General features: G+C 30.5%; 3 protein-coding genes across 3 annotated transcripts; all 3 read right to left on the minus strand.

Annotated features, from left to right (window-relative positions):
- Nucleotides 1-562: 562 nt before the first annotated feature.
- LOC109815317 (uncharacterized) lies at nt 563-1,330 on the minus strand. Its single transcript, XM_020380009.3, has one exon. It carries the CDS (start codon nt 1,188-1,190, stop codon nt 756-758), a length of 435 nt encoding a protein of 144 aa, XP_020235598.1. The 5' UTR covers nt 1,191-1,330; the 3' UTR covers nt 563-755.
- Nucleotides 1,331-1,513: 183 nt separating this feature from the next.
- Nucleotides 1,514-5,345, minus strand: LOC109815311 (transmembrane protein (DUF616)). Its single transcript, XM_020380002.3, has 4 exons — nt 4,906-5,345; nt 4,609-4,812; nt 3,659-4,219; nt 1,514-2,227 (listed from the first exon to the last, which is right to left on the minus strand). The coding sequence occupies exons 1-4, from the start codon at nt 5,243-5,245 to the stop codon at nt 1,869-1,871; spliced, it is 1,464 nt and encodes a 487-aa protein (XP_020235591.2). The 5' UTR covers nt 5,246-5,345; the 3' UTR covers nt 1,514-1,868.
- Nucleotides 5,346-20,657: 15,312 nt separating this feature from the next.
- LOC109815315 (uncharacterized) lies at nt 20,658-23,512 on the minus strand. Its single transcript, XM_020380006.3, is given in 6 exon segments — nt 20,658-21,256; nt 21,902-22,058; nt 22,310-22,396; nt 22,604-22,675; nt 22,677-22,751; nt 23,043-23,512. Coding segments are annotated over 5 exon segments (657 nt in total). The 5' UTR covers nt 23,424-23,512; the 3' UTR covers nt 20,658-21,256; nt 21,902-22,016.
- Between the last annotated feature and the right edge of the window lie 1,280 nt (nt 23,513-24,792).

Genomic DNA, 24,792 nt, shown 5'->3' on the forward strand with positions numbered 1-24,792 from the left:
CTATAGGTATTGAAGCAACAAGACACTATCACCAACTATAAATTATGACAATAATAATTATATATATATATATATATATATATATATATATATATATATATATATATATATTTATTTAGATAAGGAATTCACTTATTCTAAGAACAAGTATTATAAATTTACTCCACTCAAAAACTTATGTTTTACATTAAAATTTTAATAATCTAATAGTTGTAAAAGTTTTTAATATATAAATTAAGTCTGTAAAATTTTTAAAAATTTAAAAATCATATAACACCTTGTTATAATATATATATATATATATTCAAATTAACATAAAAAAGATATTTTCATAATTATCTATCAATTTGAGTTAATAAAATAAAATATCAAATAATTCATAATTTTTAAAAAAAATTGTAAACTTAATTTACATTAAAAACTTTTAATTTAATGATTGAACGTGTTATAATTTGATATAAAACATAAATTATTTAGTAAAATAAATTTTCGCTTTTTGGACACTTTGATTTATTCAATGAAAAACTTGAAAACACATTCTCAAAGAAATAAAGATCAAGTATTGAATTTTAACTATACAAACCCAAGGATAAAAATATTATCCCTTAATTTATACTTTATTTTAATATATGAAGAAAAAAAAAACTATACTTGAATTCTTCAAGTGATTGATGTTGATCTCATGATTTTGGTTATAGTCATAGAGATATCTGAATGAAGCATGGTGGTGAAAAAACGAAGCATCCTGGATGATGTTATTGTTGTTGGTCTTGGAGAGAGAAAGCGGAGAGAGGAAAAGACCTTGTAATCCCAGCGGGGTTAGCGAAGGATATGTTCCCGGAAGAAGGGTCGTCGACGAAGATCTCGGAGATGGTGGCCCAAATGAAAAACTCTTTGGTCTTGACGCCGGTGACCCTTCGCATGCGGTGCTCCTCCACGAATGCGGTGACCTCCGGTGCGTAGGAAACGGTGCGTCCGATGGCGTGGAAGCGGTGCTCCTTCTTGCGCTTCTGCTTTAGCCAGACGAAGCCCGTCGTGCGGTTGTAACCCATCTCGATTATGTTTTCCAACGGTAGCAGCCCTCGCGGCAGCAGAATCTCGTCCATCAGGACCCTTGACTTTTGCTTGCACTCTGCCTCTCCCCGGTAGATCTCCGCCTCTTCCCTCTTCATCCTCAATTCGCTTCCCATTCTATTCTTCCTTCCTTTTCTTTTCTTTTTTTTCTTACCTTCTGGGACCCACGCTTATTGTGGGACTTCCATTTATCATCTCTCACCCCAACTATATCCTCACATTTTATCTTTCACATAAATATTAATAATCATGATTAATGATTTGGACTGGATGGAGAGAATATATATATATATATATATATATATATATATATATATATATATATATATATGAATTTTCCATTTTGTTGTGAATTGTGATACATTCTTCTCTCGATTTAGATGTCGTGAAAAAGTATGGAATGAGTGACCGCTACGTCTATTCCGAATTCCACGCTACCTTGGGATTACCGCATCTTCTTATTTAAGAAGCAAATCATTTTCATAATGATTACATTACAACAACGACGTGCACAATTCAATGATTAAAAAAATTTTGAGCACACAGAATAATACTACTATTTTAAAACGAATAAATACAGAAGAAAAGAACGTAGGGGACATTCCTGCTAACTTGTAACAGGTTGTCAGCTTTTTCTCTATTAATAAAATAATTTTTTTTTTTTAATTTCTTTTTTCATTTTAATCTCCTTGACCCTTTGTTAAGAGACAGATTCATCTGGTAGGTTCTTTAATCTTTTACTTTTCTTTGATTTTGTGTTTTTGACCTCTTTTTCGCGCTTATGGGGTCATTAGTTAATCATTTGATGATTCCCCCCACATTATAGAAAGATACTTCTGGCACTTGCTACAGCAGCTTCCATTCGCATACAACAAATCTGGGTGTGCCCTTTTGGTTCTTCCTGAACTGGACACTTTCTTGACAGTGGTCCCATCACTGCTCTTGAGATTGTGTCTATACTCCACTGCCACCTGTTCAAAAACTTCCACCTCAAACATGTTCACCTTCAGGTTGGGCTTCATGTGATCTCTAACAAATGCAAAGGGCAATTGGTCTCTTGGGTTAAATGCCTCCAACTCATTGAATACAAGGCAGGAAAAGAGGTTACTGCCAAGTCCATGCCTCCTCAATATCAAAGCACTATCTGGCACATCTGCCAAAAACAATTAAAATAGAATACCATAAATTTTAGGACAAAGGAGATGACATCATTTTGCATGCAAATTTGTTTTCTCTCACTCGTTATCTAATACAATTTTTTTTACCAATTAACAAGTCAATTAGAATATGACTAAATTCAAATTTTTAAACAAAATTTTGAATCTAAGTCTTGTCAATAAAAAATATATATATAACATCACCGAAAATATTTAGTCAAATTCTTTCATATAAATTAGTCATTAGTTAAATTGACAAAAGTTCTACATCAATAATCCATAAACAAAAGAAAATGTTTACTGTTATTCTTTTGTGATTATTATAAATTTTTATCTAAAATATCATTCTTCTTATTCATCAACTAAATAATTTTAAAAAGTTTGTGAAAATTAATTAAATAAGAATGATAACAAATACATTGGAATGACATTGAGCAATGAACACTCTCCTTTATTATCGGTATGGGCCTTGAGGAACCGGTTCTTAGGGATGATAAACATAGCAAATGCAAAATGATAAATAGACAAGCCGAGGTGGAAACGAAGATGATTCAGCAAAAAGACAAAATTAGGTACAAAACTAACATCTGCATGTGAGTCTCAACCATCAATGTTTTAAGGACTGAACTACTAACATTATGTAATGTAACAAAAAACAAAAAAAGGGAACAACTTAGATGGCAAGATCCAATACTTTTGGGACACATTTGACGGTTTAACACAAACTACAACTCGTGGACCATGATTTTGGTGATCTACTTCCGTATAATTGAAATTTAGTGCAAATTTTCATCCTAATTGAATTTGAAATCTTATTAGATCATAAAAAGACTAAAATTATAGGCTTTCTTCTTTGTAATGAAAAATAGAAACCTAAAAGAGTAGCAATTTAACTTTGAATAGGTGCCAACCTCCTCAGCTAAGACCTGGGATGAGTTTCATAGTCCTATGTCACCAAAAATAATGGGCTAATTAAGGACAACTACCTCTGAAGACTTTACAGGGCTTATAGGCCATATTATATTTATTGTCAACGGCGGTGCAAAAGTTCTCAAGTTCCTTAAAATGATAAACCCCACCACGCTCTTCCAGATTGGTATTCATTAAATTAAAGTGCATTTGCTAGTCAAAAGTGAACGTGGTATAAACCTTTTCTAAGGTTCACGGCATAATAGACTTAAATATGATTCATGTATTTGAATTAGTTTAATTTAAAGTTTTAATTAACTTACCCTGGCAACTAACTTTCACAAGCTTAAGCTATCTCAATCAGCTTTCAAGTGCATTGTTTCATATCTTCACTACACATGAATATTTCTTGATGTAACAATTGTAATTTGCAAGTAAACAACCTTTGCAATTTTGCATAACAAATTAAAAACCACAATTTCTTTCTAGAAATTAACATTAAAAAAATGTATAGCTACCTGACATATAAGGCTGCTTGCTGGGACTCCATGGTTGCAATCCATTTTCACAGTATGTCTCCATTTGAACCTTCAATGCATTGACATCCCACCATTTCTTCCATCTTGCAGTTGCCATTGCTTCTTCCATGGTATGAACATAATAAGGGTGTTTAGATATAGCCATGTCCACATTCTCAGATAAAACAAGTGAATGAATCAACAACAGAGGATCAACCATTAGTTGCAACTTTGCATCTATCCAAATGCTGAATTGGGAATTTGGGAATAGCCTATGGACTAAATATTTTGGTATAACCCCATTCATTGCTGGGTTCTGATACAAATCCTCTGTTGCAACCTTCACAATCCTCCACACACCTATCTTGTATTCTCTCGATTTTGTTGAAACCATTCCATGATGTTCGAGACCCTTAAGGGTAACATCGTCTACAAACATAAAGAAACACACTTCTTGCAATGTGTTGGACCCAAGGCCCTTCGGTTGACGGATTTTGTCATGATCATTGAAGATTGCTGAAACAACAACTATACTGTCACACTTTTCCATCGCAGTTCGATCTACATCAAGAGAAAAGGCATTTAACATTAGAGAAATACTATCAAAAACCAAACTAAAGAAATAAAGCTTGAAAGTGAATGTTGATTTCATTGACATTATGATCCCCTCCTTGGTATAAATAATTTTTGGACAAAACATACATGCATTTTGGTACTTTTTGTGTTACTTTTTATCATAATTGAAATTTTATCTTGATAATCTGTATAGTAATGGAAATTCAATTACTACAATAAATTCTGATAAAAGATCAATGCTAGATGCAAATAAGAAATCCTTTTCTTTTTCATATATATGAATCTCAGTGGAATGTTATAACCAATAGAAAAATGATGATTGAATATTTATAGGGTGAATTGAGATCTGACTAGTGAATTCACGTACAACTGACCAGAATCACTGATAGGAAACTTCTTGAGAAACCCGCAGGGAACTGCTGTGGTATCATTTTGATGATCGAAATATGAAAACCTCATAAGGGTGCTGAGATTCCCTCCGAAACTATCAGCATTCCCCTGCATATACCTAAGAGCCCCTGAAAAAGCCGGATTGTTCTTGCGGTAATTCCTGATCTCTTTGACAACATCCCAGTAATCTGAATTCACAAGCCGCGACCCATTAGCAAAAAGTGATGATCTTGGTCACGGAAACGAGAAGAATTCCCGTGAGGGGATAATGGGGTAGGTACCTGAAAAGAAGACAGGGGAAGAGCATGTGGAACGGGTGGTTGAGACAGCGTACTTGTGCTCTCCGTAAGAAGAAGGGTAAGAGAAGAGAGAATTTTGAATGGGATCGGAAGGGGATGATCTGAAGAAGCATTTGGACTGTGACAGAGTGGTGTAGAGAGCGAGGAAAAGAGTGGTGAAGAGGTAGAGCAGAGAAAAACAGAGGAGCTTGGAGTGGAGGATGAGAGGTTTGGAAGTGGTTATTAGCTTGCCCATAATAATAAACTGCTTTTTTCTGGGGATTTCTCTTCCATGGGTTTCGTTTAGTTTCACTTTGTTTAGTGAGAATTGATGATGTTGCATTGCATCATGATGATGATGACCCACATAGACGGTTACTTGTCGATATCAACAATGTTAATTTTGTTGCCATCTAGGTGGGCCTTTCTCTAAGCTACTTGCACTACAAAAAGCTCGAATTGGTTGAGAATAGATAAATATATGATTTTTATTTAATTATTAGTGAAAAAATACATTTCTTAACTCAATGATTTTTTTTAAAGAAATAAATGTAAATATAGAAATTAAGTGACATCATGTATCATTATTAAAAAAAAAAGTAAAATAATCTTAAATAAAAATTAAAATTAAAAGTGATTATAAAATAAGCAGATAATTATTAATGATAGAGTAGAAAATTTTTTTTATATTTTTTTATTTTATTCTTTAGAGACATAACGGTGGAAAAAATAATTAATATACCATTTGGTCCTTTTTATAAGACATAGTTTAGAGAGAAAAAATTTAGTCATTTATATAAGTATTTTATAGTTTCTATAAAATACTAAATTATTTTTCTTTGTATGTCTTGTTAAAAATTGTGAGAATATGCATTTTTTTCTCTTACTTCTTAAACATTCTTTTTAAACACTCTCAAATTGACATTAATCATTTTTGTTAATATTGATGTACAAACTTTTATAAAAGATAATATTTTTATCTCTTGTAAAAAATTTAATGATAAATAAGAAAAGTAAATTTGATAAATCATAGCTTTATTTTATAAATTTAATAAAATCAACTAATATAATCATTTATATTGATTCATGTGAATCAATTAAAAGTTCCAAGGATTGAAGGGAGCATATAATAAAAGGATATAAATATTTAAAAATATGTAAAAATCAAATGGAGATATTTCTTTTATATACAACTAATATTTCAATATTTTGTTATATCGTATAATGTATTTGAATCAATAATACATTTACCGATGATATATCAATATCTAATCACAAATTAGTATTCATGTTTTGTTGATTTTTATTACTAGTAATTTATGATAAATAAATATTATGAAATATATAAATTAAATAATTTTTTATTATAAACACTTCACTTTCTTTATTCTGTTTATAATTATTTTTATTTGAATAAATACTTTTTATGAAGGGGTCATAATTCACACTCCAAACATACATGTGTCTTTTATTTTTTTATAGATTTAAATGTGTTTTTTATCTCTTAAATATAATAATTATACAAATTTTAAATCAAACAAAGGATATATTATCTAACAATTAGTAATAGAATAACAAAATGACATATATATATATATATATATATATATATATATATTATTTCAAAATTTAAATGTTACTCCTCTAGATTTTTTAATATTGTTTAACCTTTTATCTTTTTAAATATATTATTTTTCATTTTTATTTTTATTTTTTAAAAAATAACAATAATTAAAAATAGTTTTATATCATAAAAATTATTTATCATAAATTTAAAATATATATTTTATAAATATTTATTTACTATAAAATTTAATTATAAGAAAATATATTATATATAATAAAAATATTTATAAATTTAGTTATACAAAATGAATAATTATTATCTGTATTGCACATAATAATATGATAGTATATAGAATAACTATCTTGGATGATAATATTTGTATGGACTATTCTTTCAATGCATTTTTTTTTGTTTAAATTGAATTTTAATATTTTAAAAGATATTAATAACTAAAAATAACATTATAGTACAAATATAAATTATTTATTATAAATTTAAAATATTAATATAATTATAGTTATATAAGATAAACATTTATAATATATATTGAATAACTAAATTACTTTATAATAAATAAATATTTTTAACATGAATTATATTTTAAATAACAAGAAATATAGTTAGATTAGTTGAATTGTGTGCGAGTTATTATAACTTTTTAGTATTGAATTTGATTCTTACATATAAAAAATATATATTTAAAATTTATTATAAATAATTTATATTTGATAAATGATACAAGTTGTGATATAAGGTTATTTTAAATTATTTGATAATTTTTTATAAAAATATGAAAATTCAAATTAAAGCTAAAGAAGAAAATGATAAAGTAAAAGATTAAACAATTAAAAATCAAATGTGATAACAACTCTTAAGAAAAAAAAAATTAAAACCACTATTATAATTCATTTTAGAAAGGATAATTATCTTAGCAATTATACTAACAATGATTTTAATTGGTCGAAAATATTAAAATTTGTTGTTACTATGCATAAAAGTTAAACTGGATATTCGTGAAAATGAACTCGATAATAAGAAATTGTGTTTATTTAAATTAGACTCTTTTGATAATTAAAATTTACGATAAATAAATATTTTTTAAATATAAATCATATTATAATTAAATTTTTTGATAAATACATATTTAATATCAAATTTTTTTTTATTTATAATAAATAATTCATATTATAAGGAAAATTTATTTTTTATTATTGATATTTGAAAAAAAGTTAAAACAAAAATAATATAAGAGATATATAAACTGTTAAGAAAAATTCTAAAACACTCTTGAAATATTCTCGTTTAAAAATAATTCTTAAAAACATTTAATGAACACACACATGTCCTCTCTTTATAAAATAAAGTATATTGATCACATCTCTTAAAAAATTAAAATATATTGATCATTGAATGAGAATGTAGTTAGGAACAATTCTTTAATTTTATTTTTAAACTAAATTTCAATAATTTTGTAAATATAAATAGTTAAAATAATTTTATATCATAATATAAATTTTTCTTTATAAACTTAAAACAAAATTTTATTGATAAAAAATTTATTTATTATAATTTTATCTATTTAAAATAAAGTTTTACATAGCTAATATGACAATGACTTCCTCTATGAAAACAATAATCCATAAACTAAAATAAAAGTTTGAGATTATAATACTACTTAAAATCTCACTAACAATTCTATCATCACTATTGTCACCACCTTATAATTGTGGTGTAGGTGATAATTATGGTGACAATGGTGTACTAACCCAATTTCGTCCGGGAAATGTCAATTTTATTTTATAAAATAACAAAAAAAGGTATGTACAAGAAAGAATAAAATAGACAAAAATATAAAAGGCAAATGTAACACCTCAATTTTCTTACTTTTGTGAAGGGTAATTTAATAATTTTCATATGTTTTTAATAGCTCAGAATGGGCTGTTCCCACAACTGGAACGGACCGTTTCCAAACTGGAACGGACCGTTCTAACCTTCTAAAAAGATCTATAATTTCTAGTCCGGAACGGGCTGTTCCAAAACTGGAATGCGTCGTTCCAACCTTCCAAAAACAACTATATATTCTAGTCCGGAACAGGCTGTTCCAAAACTGAAACGGACCGTTCCAACCTTCCAAAAACAACTATATATTCTAACCCGGAACGGGCCGTTCCTAAGCTGGAACGGGCCGTTCCAACCTTTCCAAAAAGACCTATAATTTTTAGCCTAGAACGGGTCGTTCTCAAACTAGCAAAATACCTATAAATTCTATCTTAGAACGGGTCGTTCCAAATATGGCCGTTGTGAGTAAAATTGTGACCCTGGAACAGGCCGTTCCGGATTCAGAACGGGTCGTTCCGGTCCCCCTGAAAGTCTATAAATAGCGGCCCTTGCCTTTCCAAAGGGCACCCACACACACATCTCCACCTTGGACCAGAGGGAGCTCAGAAGGAGAAACCAACAAGTTACCACTTCTTGAGCGAAGAATAGTGAGTATATCGAACTCACTTATTTATTTATTTATTTATTTTATTTATTTATTTTTATTTTATTTTTTTATTAGTAATATCTGTTATTTTAAAAAGTTTATTTATCATCTTAAAGTCTTATTTAATTTCAAAATGTGATTAAATATCAAAATATAGTGTTACAATATTTAATGTAAATATTTGAAATTATTGTATTAAATATTTTATTTGGAGGAATGGTTAATTAGATGTGACATCTTTTTAACTTTTGAATTTAAAGTACAAGTTGTGACAGCTTATCTTTAAATTTTTTCTCCAAAAACAAAAATGTCCAATCAATAAATTTTTTAATATCATAACATCACTAGTAATAATTATAATTAAAATTTTATTGAATTGACTTTAGTGTACACCTTAGTCAATTTTATATTTTTAGGGTGAATGAGCTGAGACAGTTCAAGAATCTTATATTTAACAAAAATAAAATTTAATTTAAAAATATCAACACACAAATATTTTTTATAAAGTACTACGTGACTCTGATTCTTCATTATACATGGAGATACGTAGGAGCAAGAAATAAATCTTGTCGAGCCAAAGAATAAAAATATATTATTTTCCTTTTTATATAACAATAATAATTTTAAACTTTTTATTATATACAATAATAGTTTAGTTAAATAAAATATATTTGATCATTTTAGTGAGATAATTATTTTATAAATTATAAATAATTAGTTTAATTAATTAAAGGTAATCGTCTTAAGACGAATGTTGTGAGATGCTAATACCTTCCTCACACGTAATCGACTCCCGAACTCAAAAATTTGGTTTTCGTAGATTATTTCTATTTTATGATTTTTCCAATGTTTTTCCTTAAAAACAACATTGGTGGCGACCCCTATTTTTCAATTTATTTTTCGTCGTCCCGTCGCAATCTCGGTTGCGACAGATGGCGACTCCACTGGGGATATTTTTGAGAGTCAAGCCTATAATAATTAATTAAACTAATTAATAATTTTTAAAAAAAGTTTATCTCACTTTTATTTTATTTTATTATTATTATTTTTTGTTTATGTCTCTTATTTGTTGTTTATCTTATTTGCATGAATTATATAACTGTGTTGTGTAATTTGAACCTTAGGATAGATGAATTTTATTTTTCATATCATATGTGTTGTGTTTTGTAGATTGGGTAGTGTAGGGTTGCTCCCTTCACACACTTCACTTACACAATTTCACACACGTTCATGAGTAGGGTCCTATGCCCGGACTTGAGTGTAACTTAAGATAGTAAGAGGTTGAGTAATGGTAACCTTCTTGATGTACATCTTGTTTGGTTATTATGAAGGCCTCACCTAGAGTTTGATTCTTTCAAGGGTATTATCACCTCTAATAGTTTACCTATTATTGTGACTAATATCCTAAAAAAGGTTATTGGCTCTAGGAACCTGTTTTAGAACTATAGTCCCACCCTTTTGAGAGGAACACATCTTACTAGTCCATAGAGTTTTCAACTTAGGAGTACCCTTATTAAGTATCACACAAGAAAATTCTACCTCTACGTTTGAATGATGCAAAAAAAAAAGAAAATTTTTATTCCATTTCATAATACACATCATACATTTATCTTTTAACTTTTATCATATCTCACGCCCCTTCAATATAACACTCATCACAAAAAAATTATTCATGCATGCATGCATCCATCTACATTTCATAATTTATTCATGATATGCATTTTACATCTTTGCATAAAAAATAGTATTCTATAAAATCATTCATACAACTTTAAAAGATTGCAATTGTCATCATCATTAACATTTTTGTTTCTTAAAGAAAATGAATAAAGTTTTCTTTTGCATAATTCAAAGTAAGATCATTATTCCATTTAAGCATTTAGTCTAAAATGTATCTCATAACATTCAATATTTTTATAATCTTTCATGACATTCACGCATAAGCATTATTTAGATTAAGTAATCATGTTAGGTATATTTATTAGGCATATCCATCGTCTTTTCTTGTCATTCTCCATAATTGCATTCATTCTCACTTTATCGTCGCGAGTCAAATGCATTTATTTCTCTAAAGAAAAAACAAAAAAACAAAAAAACAAGAAAACAATTTTTTTTTCTTCATTCCAACATTTTTCTTTTATACATGCATTTCATAGTAAAATAAAGGTCTAATTGATTGTTCATTCATGTCGTTTTAAAACAAAATAACTATCTAATTTGAGTATTTTCTTTTAAAGAGAATGTCAATCAACAAATTTATGCAATGTCTCAAAAGAAAAAGAAAAAAACAGGAAACAAAGAAAAATGGGGAATAACATGAAATTATTGTTCTCACTTACATTTAATTCTCAACCGAGAAGATGAGCTCTTTGACAATTTAACTTGTCAATTGACATGATTTTAAAACCATTGTTAACCTTTTGAAGTATTTATTTCATTAACCTGCATAACAAGTTGTGTTGTTATCTTCATAAATTGTCTTTGTCCCATTACATCTCATAGTTTCCTCATTATTCTTCCAAAAAAATAAAGAGTTTGTCCTCATAAAAGGTCAAATCTGTTGGATGATTCTCAATTAGAAAGTTTGGTAGAAATTTGAAGATTTCTTATCGGGACGAATTTATCATTTTTATGAGTATTTGTCCCACCAACTACCACATTTAATAGAGACAAGTCTTATGAGCAAAAAAATAGGTAAAAAAATGTAAAGTCCGTTAGACTGAAAACTCAAAAGGGCGGTCTAAGCAAAAGTTAGGACAATCAAAAAAGAGAAAAAAATAAAAAAATAAAAGGAGTAACATGGAGTCCATTAAGTTTTGTCTTAGGATTAACCTTTAAAAAATAAGCAGTCAAGATTTGAAATGATGTATGACCATGTTTCTCTATCTCCAAAAATATATATCACTTGTTACCCAAATTTGAGCCTAAAAGTGAAAATTTTCTTCAATTACCTCAAAAATTACCTCAAACAAGGCTCACCCTCAAAATAGGGGGAACATAATGTTCCCATTTCATTCAATTTGTTCATGATACCATCAAAACAATGAAAATGAAAATGAAGAGAAATGAACCAAAAGCATCAAAAGGCCATTGTTTTACCCTTGTTGTTATTGATTAAGGTAGCTTCTTATACCAGTGTGACAAGCAATGTGGTGGTCAAGTTCATCAAAAGAGATTTAATTTGTTATTATGGTGGTCTATCAATTCATATCGTTATAGTTAATAAGACCAATCTGAGTAACAAGATGATGAAAGAGTTGTGTGAAGAGTTCAAAATTCAACATCACAATCCTTCACTATATTGTCCTAAGATGAATGGGGCAGTAGAAGCGACAAATAAGAATATAAAGAAGATTATTCAGAAGATGGTGGTCGCTTACAGGGATTAGCATAAAATGCTCTTTTTCGCTCGACATTGATATTGCATTTTTGTTTGCACCTCTACTGGGGCAACTCCGTATTCTCTGGTTTATGGTATGGAAGCAATCATTTCCATTGAGGTTGAGATACATTCTCTAAGAGTATTGGCCGAAACCAAACTTGAGGAAGCATAATGGGTTCAGGCTCGCTATGATCAATTGAACCTAATTGAAGAGAAGAGATTGAATGCCTTGTGTCATGGACAATTATATATATATAAAAAAGAATCAAGAGAGCTTTTTCAAAAAAGGTCCGCCCGTACGAGTTTCAAGAAAGAGATTTGGTATTGAAGAAGATTTACCACCTCAAAAAGATCACAGAGGGAAGTGGACGGGAAGATCTATTGAACCCAATAAACTCTGATGCAGTCAAGAAATTCTATGCAAAATAATAACAAAAATAAAAAGCTCACTAGGCTGAAAACCTGAAAAGGCAGCTTAGGCAAAATTTAGAGCGACCTGGTAGGCTGAAAACTCGAAAAGAGCAGCCTAGGAAAAATTTAAAGTCTAAAAAGAAAAATGAAAGAAAATAAAAGAAAGAAGAGCTCGCTAGGCTGAAAACCTCAAAAAGGCAGCCTAGGCAAAAGTTAGAGCAACTTGTTAAGCTGCAAACTCCAAAAGAAAAACCTAGGCAAAAGTCGGGGTGAAAAAAAAAGAGGGGCGAAGAAAAGAAATCGAATAAAGCATTGAGGCCAACACCATAGCAAACATTCTTGTTTCAAATAACCTTCAAACACATATTTGAGCCTTTGTATCCTTTCTTTCATATCCATCTCACTAACTAGTGTTACAACCCGATAAAGTCTATACAGATCAAAAATTGGTTGCTTTTTTTAAAATTTTAGTCTTAAGACAAAACAATTGAACTCATCTATCATTGTTAACACGATTGCTCCAAAAAAAATATATATATAAATGTTCGTAAGACTTGCACATCCATTACATCATGGAGAGAAACAAACATGCAGTGCAAAATCTTCTATTCATCAATGTTCATTGATTACTATGCTCAATAATTATGAGAATCATTCAAAAGGATAGATTGGGAACAAATCATAAGTCATGCCTTCCTTTGATTCCCCCTTATCCAATTAAATGAGACATTTGTTTTATGTCTCATTCCTCCATCAATTCATACATCAATATTATTTCCTTGAGTCAGAAAACAAGGCAATCCCATTCATCATTGTCTCCTATTCTATCCCTGCCTTTCAAGACTAAATTGGGACAACCACTTCACACATGGGCAAAGGATCTCATTGTCATTTCATCACCTTAACTTTCAATTGGAATAATTGTCTAATCCAACTTTGTTCCCTATTTCTTCATAAACTGGGGCAACTTAAAGTACTCCTTTTATACCGGAACAAGTTCTCAACTATCATTATATTTTCATTCCAACCATATAATCCATGTGTCTCAAGTTTAATCAAGTTAATGCTTGTATCACCCATATTTCGCCATTCTAAATACGGGTTATTCTTTCCATATGTGTCACTGTTTGATTCTATCCACTTGAGTCTAAGGTGATGTAAATCATTTGCCTCACTTGTTCAAAGTCCAAGTTAGTCTAAATTCTTCCACTTTTCACTCCATTAATTTGACATCAAACTGGGGCAAGTGCTCAATCTCTTATTCTCACCAGGTTCTCAATTTTTGTCATATCTTGTTGTAGTTTGCTCTATTTTCTCTACATCAAAATAAAGTCACGTTCAAATATCCTTTTTGAATAGTCTTCCAAAAAAATCATTTGTCATTGTTATGCATGTTGGTTAAATGATGTTTCAAAGGGAATGACAAGATGGTAATAATCGCTCAATTGATAAGTTAGGCCAAATGAGTCTCACTTGATTCTAGGTGGGGTGAGCTTGAAAGGATAAATTGTGAGATTATTTTTCAACGATTTCATGGATTTGAACAAGGATAAAAAAGTGAATAATTGAGGCACAAAAAGGGCTTTGCATGGATTTGCTTTCTTTAAAGAAAACAATCATTTTATGATTTTCTTTGAAAAGAAAAAAGAAACAAAATGAAACTTGTCAATAATACCTCATAAGCATTCCAACACCGAATCAAGCATTACATCATTTGTATTAAAACGTGTGCAGTGTTCATTCATGTCCAATGCTCACTTGGCATCCACTTTATTTGCATCAAAGTTTGGTACTTTCCTAATACATGCATTCAAATTCATCACTTGCATATAAAGTCTCGCACTTGTCTGACATCTATATCATCTACGTTTGAGTTTGGCACGTGTTTGACATTCATTACATCATAGTTTGGTACATCCATTCAAATCCAATACTTGCTCAACACCCGCATTATTCACATTAATGTCTAATACTTTGTTCAACACATTCATTAAAGCCCAATGCATACTTGTGATTTGCATCATCAAAAGTTTGGTCCATCTCTGACTCATGCATTCAAGTTCAATACATGCTTAGCATCCACAACATTTGTACCAAAGTTCAATACCTACCATGCACATGTAATCAAGTAATGTACTTGTTTAACACATTCATTGGAGATTAATATCTACTTGACATCAACATTGTTTCCATCAAAATTCTCACTTTATATTCATTTAAATCCTATACTTGATTGGCATCCACATGATTTATATCATAGTTCAGTTCTTATCTTGTAGTCGCATTCAAATTTAATACTTGCCTGACATTTTTTTGATACTTACAGTCAAATGCAAAATTTACCCAATGTCTACATGTAGGCACCATTTTTGAGTGTATATATCTTCACATTCGTCTTTTTACTCTTGTGCTTAATGTTTTAGGGCTCTCTATCGATGTTTTTTCAAGCCCTAAGCTACTCGATTTTGAGGTCCATACTTATTCTTCTTTAAGGCCTTATGACCACAACTTTTTAGGCTTCATGCTTGTTAGATTTTGAGTTTCATCTTTATCTCCTTTCAAGGCAATGTCTATTTGTTTACAAGCCTTGTGCTCTTTTTCTTTCAAGACTTTTTTCTCATACATTGTCACACTCCTCACCTACAACACTATATTTCACATATTAAATTATGATACTTACTTATTTTTCATATCAGGTCCCCATGTCCACTGTTTTCTAAAATCTTGAGTTCCTATGCTCACCCTTTTTACATATTGGGTCCCTACACCCACTACATCTTATATCTTGAGTCCCCGCACTCACTCTTCCCACATGTCAAATCTCTGGATCCATTACATGTTAAATCTTGAGTTCCTGTGCTCACCTTTTTTACATATTGGGTCCCTGCACCCACTACATCTTATATCTTGAGTCCCCGTACTCACTCTTCCCACATGTCAAATCTCTGGATCCATTACATGTTAAATCTTGAGTTCCTATGCTCACCCTTTTTACATATTGGGTCCTTGCACCCACTACATTTTATATTTTGAGTCCCCGCGCTCATTCTTCTCATATCTCATATCTTTGGATCCACTACATGTTATATGTTGAGTCCCCGCGCTCACTCTTCTCACATCTTAGGTCCCTGTGCCCATTACATCTTATATCTTGAGTCTCCGAGCTCACGCATCTTACAACTCGTGCCCCCACGCCTAAAACATCTTATATCTTAGTCTCCAAGATCACTCATCTTACAACTCGTGCCCTCACGCCTAAAACATCTTATATCTTGAGTCCCCGCGCTCACTCTTCTTACATCTTAGGTCTATATGCCTATTGCATGTTATATCTTGAGCCTTTATGCTCACTCTTTTAATGTTTCGAGCCCCGCGCTCATGTCTTAATGATCAAGCCTCTACGCTCACTTTGTTAATCCTTTGAGCCCCGCGCTCATGTCTTAATGATCAAGCCCCCGCGCTCATATCTTAATGATCAAGCTCCCGCGCTCATATCATAATGTTTCGAGCCCCGCGTTCATGTCTTAATGTTTCAAGCCCCCGCGCTCATGTCTTAATGATCAAGCCTCGCGCTCATGTCTTAATATTTCGAGCCACGTGCTCACTCTCTTAATGATTCGAGCCCCTGCGCTCATCCTTTTAATGTTTTGAGTTTCTGTGCTCACTCTGTTAATCTTTTGACCCCCGCGCTCAAATCTTAATGTTTCAAGCCCCCGTGCTCATATCTTAATGATTGAGTCCCCGCGCTCATGTCTTAATATTTCATGCCCTCGTGCTCACGTTTTAATGTTTGACCCCTCGTGCTCATATACATTTTTTATGTTTCAAGTCCTGTGCTCATGTTTTAATGTTTTGAGTTTCTGTGCTCACTCCATTAGTCTTTTGAGCCTCCGCACTCACTTTTAATGTTTCTAGCCTCTTTGCTAATTTTGTTAATGTTCCAAACCCCCATACTCATTCTCTTTTTCTACATTTCAAGCCCTCGCGCTCATAACTCTCAATATTTTGGAGCCCTGAGTCCACTATTTTCATATTTTGAGTCCTCGCGCTTATAACTCCCAATATTTTGGATCTCTGAGTCCACTATTTTCATATTTTGAGTCCCCGCGCTCATAACTCTCAATATTTTGGATCATCGAGTCCACGGTTTTCATATTTTGAGTCCTCGCACTCATAACTCTCAATATTTTGGATCCATGAGTCAACTATTTTCATACTTTGAGTCCCCGCGCTCATGTCTTAATATTTCATGCCCTCGTGCTCACGTTTTAATGTTTGACCCCTCGTGCTCATATACATTTTTTTATGTTTCAAGTCCTGTGCTCATGTTTTAATGTTTTGAGTTTCTATGCTCACTCCATTAGTCTTTTGAGCCTCCGCACTCATCTTTCACTGTTTCTAGCCTCTTTGCTAATTCTGTTAACGTTCCAAACCCCCACACTCATTCTCTTTTCTACATTTTGAGTCATCGCGCTCATAACTCTCAATATTTTGGATCCTTAGGTCCACTATTTTCACATTTTGAGTCCTCGCGCTCATATCTCTCAATATTTTGGATCCCTAGGTCCACTATTTTCACATTTCGAGTCCTCGCGCTCATAACTCTCAATATTTTGGATCCCTGAGTCCACTATTTTCATATTTTGAGTCCCCGCGCTCATAACTCCCAATATTTTGGATCTCTGAGTCCGTTATTTTCATATTTTGAGTCCCCGCACTCATAACTCTCAATATTTTGGATCACGAGTCCACCATTTTCATATTTTGAGTCCTCGCGCTCATATCTCTCAATATTTTGGATCCCTAGGTCCACTATTTTCATATTTTGAGTCCTCGCGCGCATAACTCTTAACTCCTTGGATCTCCGAGTTCACTACTTTCACATTTCGAGCCCCGTGCTCTCAACTCTCAACAGTTTGGAACCCTTGTGTCTACTATTCGTATTGTTTTTAGATCTTATATTCTCTAATTTGTGCTAAAATCTCGTGATTATCTTTTCTCTAAGTGGTGAATACATGCAACTTTTGTCTTAGACGAAATTGGTGTTTTCTTTACTTATATTTTACTACGATAATATGGAAACAAGAGTTGTTTATATTATCTAGTAAAATTAAGTAAAGAGGGGCAACTGCAGTAACCCAATTTCGTCCGGGAAATGTCAATTTATTTTAAAAAATAACAAAAAAAGGTATGTACAAGAAAGAATAAAAAAGACAAAAATATAAAAGGCAAATGTAACACCTCAATTTTCATACTTTTGTGAAGGGTAATTTAATAATTTTCATATGTTTTTAATAGCTCAGAATGGGCTGTTCCCACAACTGGAACGGGTCGTTCCCAAACTGGAACGGGCCGTTCTAACCTTCCAAAAAGATCTATAACTTCTAGTCTAGAACGGGCTGTTCCAAAACTGGAAAGGGACGTTCCAACCTTCCAAAAACAACTATATACTCTAGTCCGGAACGGGCTGTTCCAAAAATGGAACGGGCCGTTCCAACCTTCCAAAAACAACTATATATTCTAACCCGGAACGGGCCATTCCCAAACTGGAACGGGCCGTTCCAACCTTCCAAAAAGACTTATAAATTCTAGTCCAGAACGGGCTGTTCCCAAAAATTGGAACGGCCCGTTCCCAAACCAGAACGAGCCGTTCCAACCTTCAAAAAAGACCTATAATTTTTAGCCTAGAACGGGTCGTTCTCAAACTAACAAAATACCTATAAATTCTATCTTAGAACGGGCCGTTCCGAAACTGGAACAAGTCGTTCCAAATATGGCCGTTGTGAGTAAAATTGTGACCCCGGAACAGGCCGTTGCGGATTCAGAACGGGGTCGTTCCGGTCCCCCTTGAAAGTCTATAAATAGTGGCCCTTGCCTTCCCAAAAGGCACCCACACACACATCTCCACCTTGGACCAGAGGGAGCTCAGAAGGAGAAACCAACAAGTTACCACTTCTTGAGCGAAGAATAGTGAGTATATCGAACTCACTTTTTTATTTATTTATTTATTTTTATTTTATTTATTTTTATTTTATTTTTTTTATTAGTAATATCTGTTATTTTAAAAAGTTTATTTATCATCTTAAAGTCTTATTTAAATTCAAAATGTGATTAAATATCAAAATATAGTGTTACAATATTTAATTTAAATATTTGAAATTATTGTATTAAAAATTTTATTTGGAGGAATGGTTAATTAGATGTGACATCTTTTTAACTTTTGAATTTAAAGTACAAGTTGTGACAGCTTATCTTTAAATTTTTTCTCCAAAAACAAAAATGTCCAATCAATAAATTTTTTAACATCATAACATCTCTAGTAATAATTATAATTAAAATTTTATTGAATTGACTTTGGTGTACACCTTAGTCAATTTATATTTTTAGGGTGAATGAGCTGAGACAGTTCAAGAATCTTATATTTAACAAAAATAAAATTTAATTTAAAAATATCAACACACAAATATTTTCTACAAAGAACTACGTGACTCTGATTCTTCATTATACATGGAGATACGTAGGAGCAAGAAATAAATCTTGTCGAACCAAAGAATAAAAATATATTATTTTCCTTTTTATATAACAATAATAATTTTAAACTTTTTATTATATACAATAATAGTTTAGTTAAATAAAATATATTTGATCATTTTAGTGAGATAATTATTTTATAAATTATAAATAATTAGTTTAATTAATTAAAGGTAATCGTCTTAAGACGAATGTTGTGAGATGCTAATACCTTCCTCACATGTAATCGACTCCTGAACTCAAAAATTTGGTTTTCGTAGATTATTTTCTATTTTATGGTTTTTCCAATGTTTTTCCTTAAAAACAACATTGGTGGCGACTCCTCTCTTTCAATTTATTTTTCGTCGTCCCGTCGTGACCGAGGTTGCTACAAATGGTGATAATGAGAGTGATTGTGATGATACTACATGGTGACAACAACAACAATAAGAAAAAATAATGATAATAAACAATAATAGTGACTGTTCCTATTTTTTTTATTAAAACCTATTCATGGTGAGTTGTGAATAATACTTTTTTTTCTTTCTAATTTAGGTCTAAGCACTTATTATTTTAATAAATGATTTTTGATTTACCAAGTATGTATGGTTGAGTTCTTATTTTAATTCATCATTTATTACATTTCTTTATTAAAAGTATTTGATTACTGTTTTTCATAATATGATATTTATAAGGAAGTACTAAAAGGTGGACTTAAAACATTGATAATAAAAGAAAGAAACTTAGGATTTAATTATGGGAGTGAATTTAATTCTTTCAAGGAGTAATTGAATTAGAAAAAACATGAGAATAGTTGAATGTTGAACATAGCTACGACAAAAGTAGATGATCAAGTTAATTAGACACTCCTCTATATCTTGAAATGGAATGAAGGTCATCCTATATATGTTAATTCACATTCAATAAAAAGGTGGACTTAAAACATTGATCATAAAAAGAAAGAAACTTAGGATTTAATTATGGGAGTGAATTTAATTCTTTCAAGGAGTAATTGAATTAGAAAAAACATGAGAATAGTTGAATGTTGAACATAGCTACGACAAAAGTAGATGATCAAGTTAAGACACTCCTCTATATCTTGAAATGGAATGAAGGTCATCCTATATATGTTAATTCACATTCAATAAAAAGCTTGGAAAAGTAATTAATCTGTTAAGCAATCATTATGTGGAACTCAATCTTGAAACTTTTTCCTATATATTAATCTTTCTATAATTTAGAATTGCTTGCATTAGGTTATTTTTAAATTTCAAAGCACTTTTTTTTAATTCTACAACAGAAATGTTAATTCATTCGATTATTATTATTATTATTATTATTATTATTATTATTATTTTATTTCAATTAAATTATAATCAGATAAACATTAAACTCAATCATCACAAAAAGAACGATGTTTTATTGCTCAACAATAACATACACTTGTTCTACATATTATTGGTGTCATGGTTGTCTTTCATAAAGGTTATGACGAGACTCATAATCAATGCGATTGAGATATACAAATGTTGTTTGGATTGAGTTGCCATACCTTAATTGTAAGAACAACCTTATTATGTTGCAACTCATCCTTTTTTTTATGTAAATCTCTTTATTTTTAGTAAGTGAAGTTTTATAGACTTACAAACTTCTAGAAAAGCAAGTATCACTAAGTTCTGCCTTTAAGGCATTACAATAAAATCGAGAGTAAAATAAAATACTTAAAACTCAAAACATAAACTAAGATCATGAGTGGCCAACATATTAGCAGCTTGGTTAACCTCTCCCAACACTTAACACCATCTAACATTCTCTTCATTCTGATGAATCCCATTGATAACTTTCATCACATCGGCAAGAATGGACACAACAACACCCTTTAGGATGTAAATCTCTTAACTATGCTTGCATTGCCCAAGATAATAGTTGATCTCATAATTAAGATTGTATTACTTTAGGATGATCATTTGACCCCCTTCAAATTAGTACTTTGTCGAATCTACATAGTGAAAAATGGATTTATATGAGCATTCCAATGTTCAAATTAGTGAAAATTTTAGCAAAATAATTGTAAGTACATAAATGGTCTACTTAGGAGGTTTGATTTTCCTTCTCTTTTTTTACCATTTTTTTCGTACATTAAGTAATATAAGAGTTAATTACCTATACACTATCAGTGTAAAATTTTTTTTAAACTAGTAACCAATTATATCTTTTAATTGTGTCATGTCACTATTAAAAATAAATGTATTTATAGTGACATGGCACAATTAAAAGATATAATTAGTTGTCAGTGTAAAAAAAAACTTTATACTGACAGTATATAGGTAATTAACTCTTAATATAAAGGGCAACAACAGTTCATACATGATATTCATACTATCTTATCACGGTTATTATACCAAAGAGTCCAAACAAAAAAAAAAGTTTATTATACAAAGCCTTTTATTTTAAAAATCAACATAAGTCTCTCTCGCTCAAACTGTGAAATCGTATTTTATCTTGTTTCCCTTTAAATTCTTTGTGTAATCACATAGTTATTATATTACGGGAATTTTTTTCTAGGTTTTGAAAACAAAGCAATAAAGACGTATAGAACTAAAGAGAGAAACAATGACAAGCACATTCTCTTATTTGAGATAACCTCTTGTATGGCTTTTTGAAGTCGACCCACATGATGTTCAAAATCTTTATAATGGATTTCACCAGGACGATGGAAAGTTGGGTCTCGTACTTCAATGAATTCATTCCAACAATTTTCAGCTTCCTTTGTTGTTCCCCTGCATTTTGTATATAATTGCCTGCAAAATATTTCAAAAACAAGGCAACCACGAGCCAAGTTTAAAATAAAGAGATACATATCTATATAAATATTATAAACAAAATTAACCCATATGAATGTAATGCACGGGACTGATCTTTCAGTCTAAAAGTCTATGGTCAAAATGACTAAAAAAATGTTTTATTAAGGAAGGTTTATAATAAACTTATATTCAAACAATTTCTTATAGTTTTACGGTTCTTAACTCTTAGCTAAGAAATAAGCACATACCTTGTATAGTGGGCGTCGAGCATCCTTAAGAGAATCATCCTCCAAGCATTTACATTTCAAGGCCTTTTCTAAATCTGATTTTCCTCCCTGCTAATAAGTAATAACACACGTAAGGAATATCACTTTTCATGCATAATAAAGGAATTCGTGACAAATGAACATGTGTATGTAGTCTTCAATATATGTTAAACAATTTGTCTAAAGTTCCAAAAGTTACTAGGATGAGATTTTTGTTTTTAAGAAGTAAAATCATTCCTAGATATTTCAGTATATTCGAAAATTGAAATTTCATACCTTGTAGATGAGCATTTCTACGAGTAACATTTCAATCTCGTAGGATTCTTGTGGTTTGTTCTTGGAAGTGGCGTTTTTCAACGCATCTCGAAGTATTTTTTTCTGCTTCATCTTCCTTTGCACTCATTTCCAGCTTCGCCGCATTTCGCTTCAATGTATTATATAACACAACTCATAGTTCAAATATACGAAACCTCGTTAATTTTCAAATATTGTTTATTTGCATATTCATTTTTTTACTAACGACATTTTACGAAACTGAATAAAATAAGGATGCAATCCGGTTAAGTTGAGTGGTGTTAGATGAAACTTGACCCCAAACCCATCAAAATATTTTGTGGGGGTTAGGTTTGTTGACACTTTCCAATGTGACTTTGTTATAGATAAATCTAGAACATGAAAAAAACAGATAAACTATATTAATGTGTGAAACTCAAACCTGAAGGCTTATTAAATCAAGAAATTCTTGTTGAAGATGTTCCTTTAGAAGTTTATCGGCGTTGTTCAATGCTGAGGGATTTACTCGGGCTTGTTTGAAATCATCATCTATCAATCTATCCAACACTGGGTTGCCACTATGGATTTCTCTAATGATGAAGGACCTTGTACGAAGAAGATCGTTGGGCTTCTTCCTGGGCTTGGGCCTTCTGTTGTTTAACACATAAATCAAAATAGAAAGACAGCCTAGGATGACAAATGATTTTGCTGGCATTGCATTTACCCCATACTTAGATATTATATATGAGATGAAATTTCCCACATATTCACAACAACTTTGAGCAAAAGAAAAGTTACAAAACTTTTCTACTACCTTGTTCATACTTGAGATGTATTCCTTTTCCTCCACGAAGGAGAAGGAAAGTAATTGTTCAGATGAATGTTCTTCTCTCAAATTACTCTGAGCAAAGACCAAAGTGAAAGCAATATAAATATTATTTCATTGCTTGTGAAATGTCATTGGATTGTGATTCTATTCTTGGTAGATAGGTAAAGAAATGAATATCCTTATGTGGGAATCATTCTATGATTTACTCCGGAAGAAATTAATCCCACATTCTTTTTGGTTGTTCTAGGTAAAGATATATGCTGCTCATGGAACCAATAATACCTCCGTTTAAGTTGGAACTAGATTTAAATACAGTATTAGAATATATATATATATATATATATATATATATATATATATATATATATATATATATATATATATATAGTTGAAAGGATAGATCACTAAAAAAAATTAAATATATTTTTTAACAATAATTAATCATCACAAATTCCTGATATTTTATATCTATATATCATCATAATAAAGACAAAAAAATTATATTGTTTATATAGATATTATTGTTTTAGTATTTCGTAGTCTATGAATGCTTAAAAAGACTGAGATTCTTCTCCATGAATGCGTAACGTGGGAACCACTCTAGCGATGAAAATATAGATGACGGAGATTCCTTTTCCTCTGTTATTAATTTTTTTAATTTTTTTTAATATAGTCTCGAAAAGATTAGTTTTGGTAATTTATTTCTTCGCGATAAGTTTTATGATCAAACCTTGAAATCAAGTATATATCAATTACAAAATATATTTTATGCTTGATATAATTTTTTTTATGAAATAGGAGGAGAACTAAATGAGAGAAATCTCTTCTCAATCACGATTAGTTTATCAATCAATATTAATTATCTAATAAGATAATAATTAAGTAATTTATCGTATAAGAATAAAAACTTTTCATTATATAAAAATTGAATAGTCCAATCATTTTTACTATCTTATTTTTTTAAGAAAAACCATAATATTGAGTACCATATATATATATATATATATATATAACTCAAAGTTGCTAGTTTAGTAAGTTAATTTTCAAATTAACATATCTATTTCATATATTAAAAAAAATTTAAATTTTAAATATACTATGAAATAATATATTTAAGTTTAGTTACATATTTTATAAAAATACTAATAGGAATTAAACTTAATTGCTCTACTTCATAGTTTATGTAGAGTTTTAAAAATTTTTAAACATTTAAACTAAATACGTAATTCTCAAAAATCAAATTGTTAAACTAATAACTTTAAGTTGTATGCGATATTCAATAAATAACTCATTTCATTGAAATGTTCTCAATGAGAATTTCAACAAACTAGGAGGGAGAGAGAGAGAGAGAGAGAGAGAGAGA

This window comes from Cajanus cajan, chromosome 1, assembly GCF_000230855.2.
Source record: "Cajanus cajan strain Asha chromosome 1, NIPB_CcT2T_4, whole genome shotgun sequence".
NCBI classification, from domain to species: Eukaryota; Viridiplantae; Streptophyta; class Magnoliopsida; order Fabales; family Fabaceae; genus Cajanus; species Cajanus cajan.

What these genes read in the sequence shown, in the direction of transcription:
- LOC109815317 (XM_020380009.3), bottom strand. Translation starts at nt 1,190, where the DNA reads ATGGGAAGCGAATTGAGGATGAAGAGGGAAGAGGCGGAGATCTACCGG.
- LOC109815311 (XM_020380002.3), bottom strand. Translation starts at nt 5,245, where the DNA reads ATGCAACATCATCAATTCTCACTAAACAAAGTGAAACTAAACGAAACC. An exon ending in GTTTCCTATCAGTGATTCTG is followed by an intron (nt 4,220 to 4,608) that starts GTCAGTTGTACG and finishes CTCTTGATGTAG; the next exon opens with ATCGAACTGCGATGGAAAAG. An exon ending in CAAGCAGCCTTATATGTCAG is followed by an intron (nt 2,228 to 3,658) that starts GTAGCTATACAT and finishes TGTTTTTGGCAG; the next exon opens with ATGTGCCAGATAGTGCTTTG.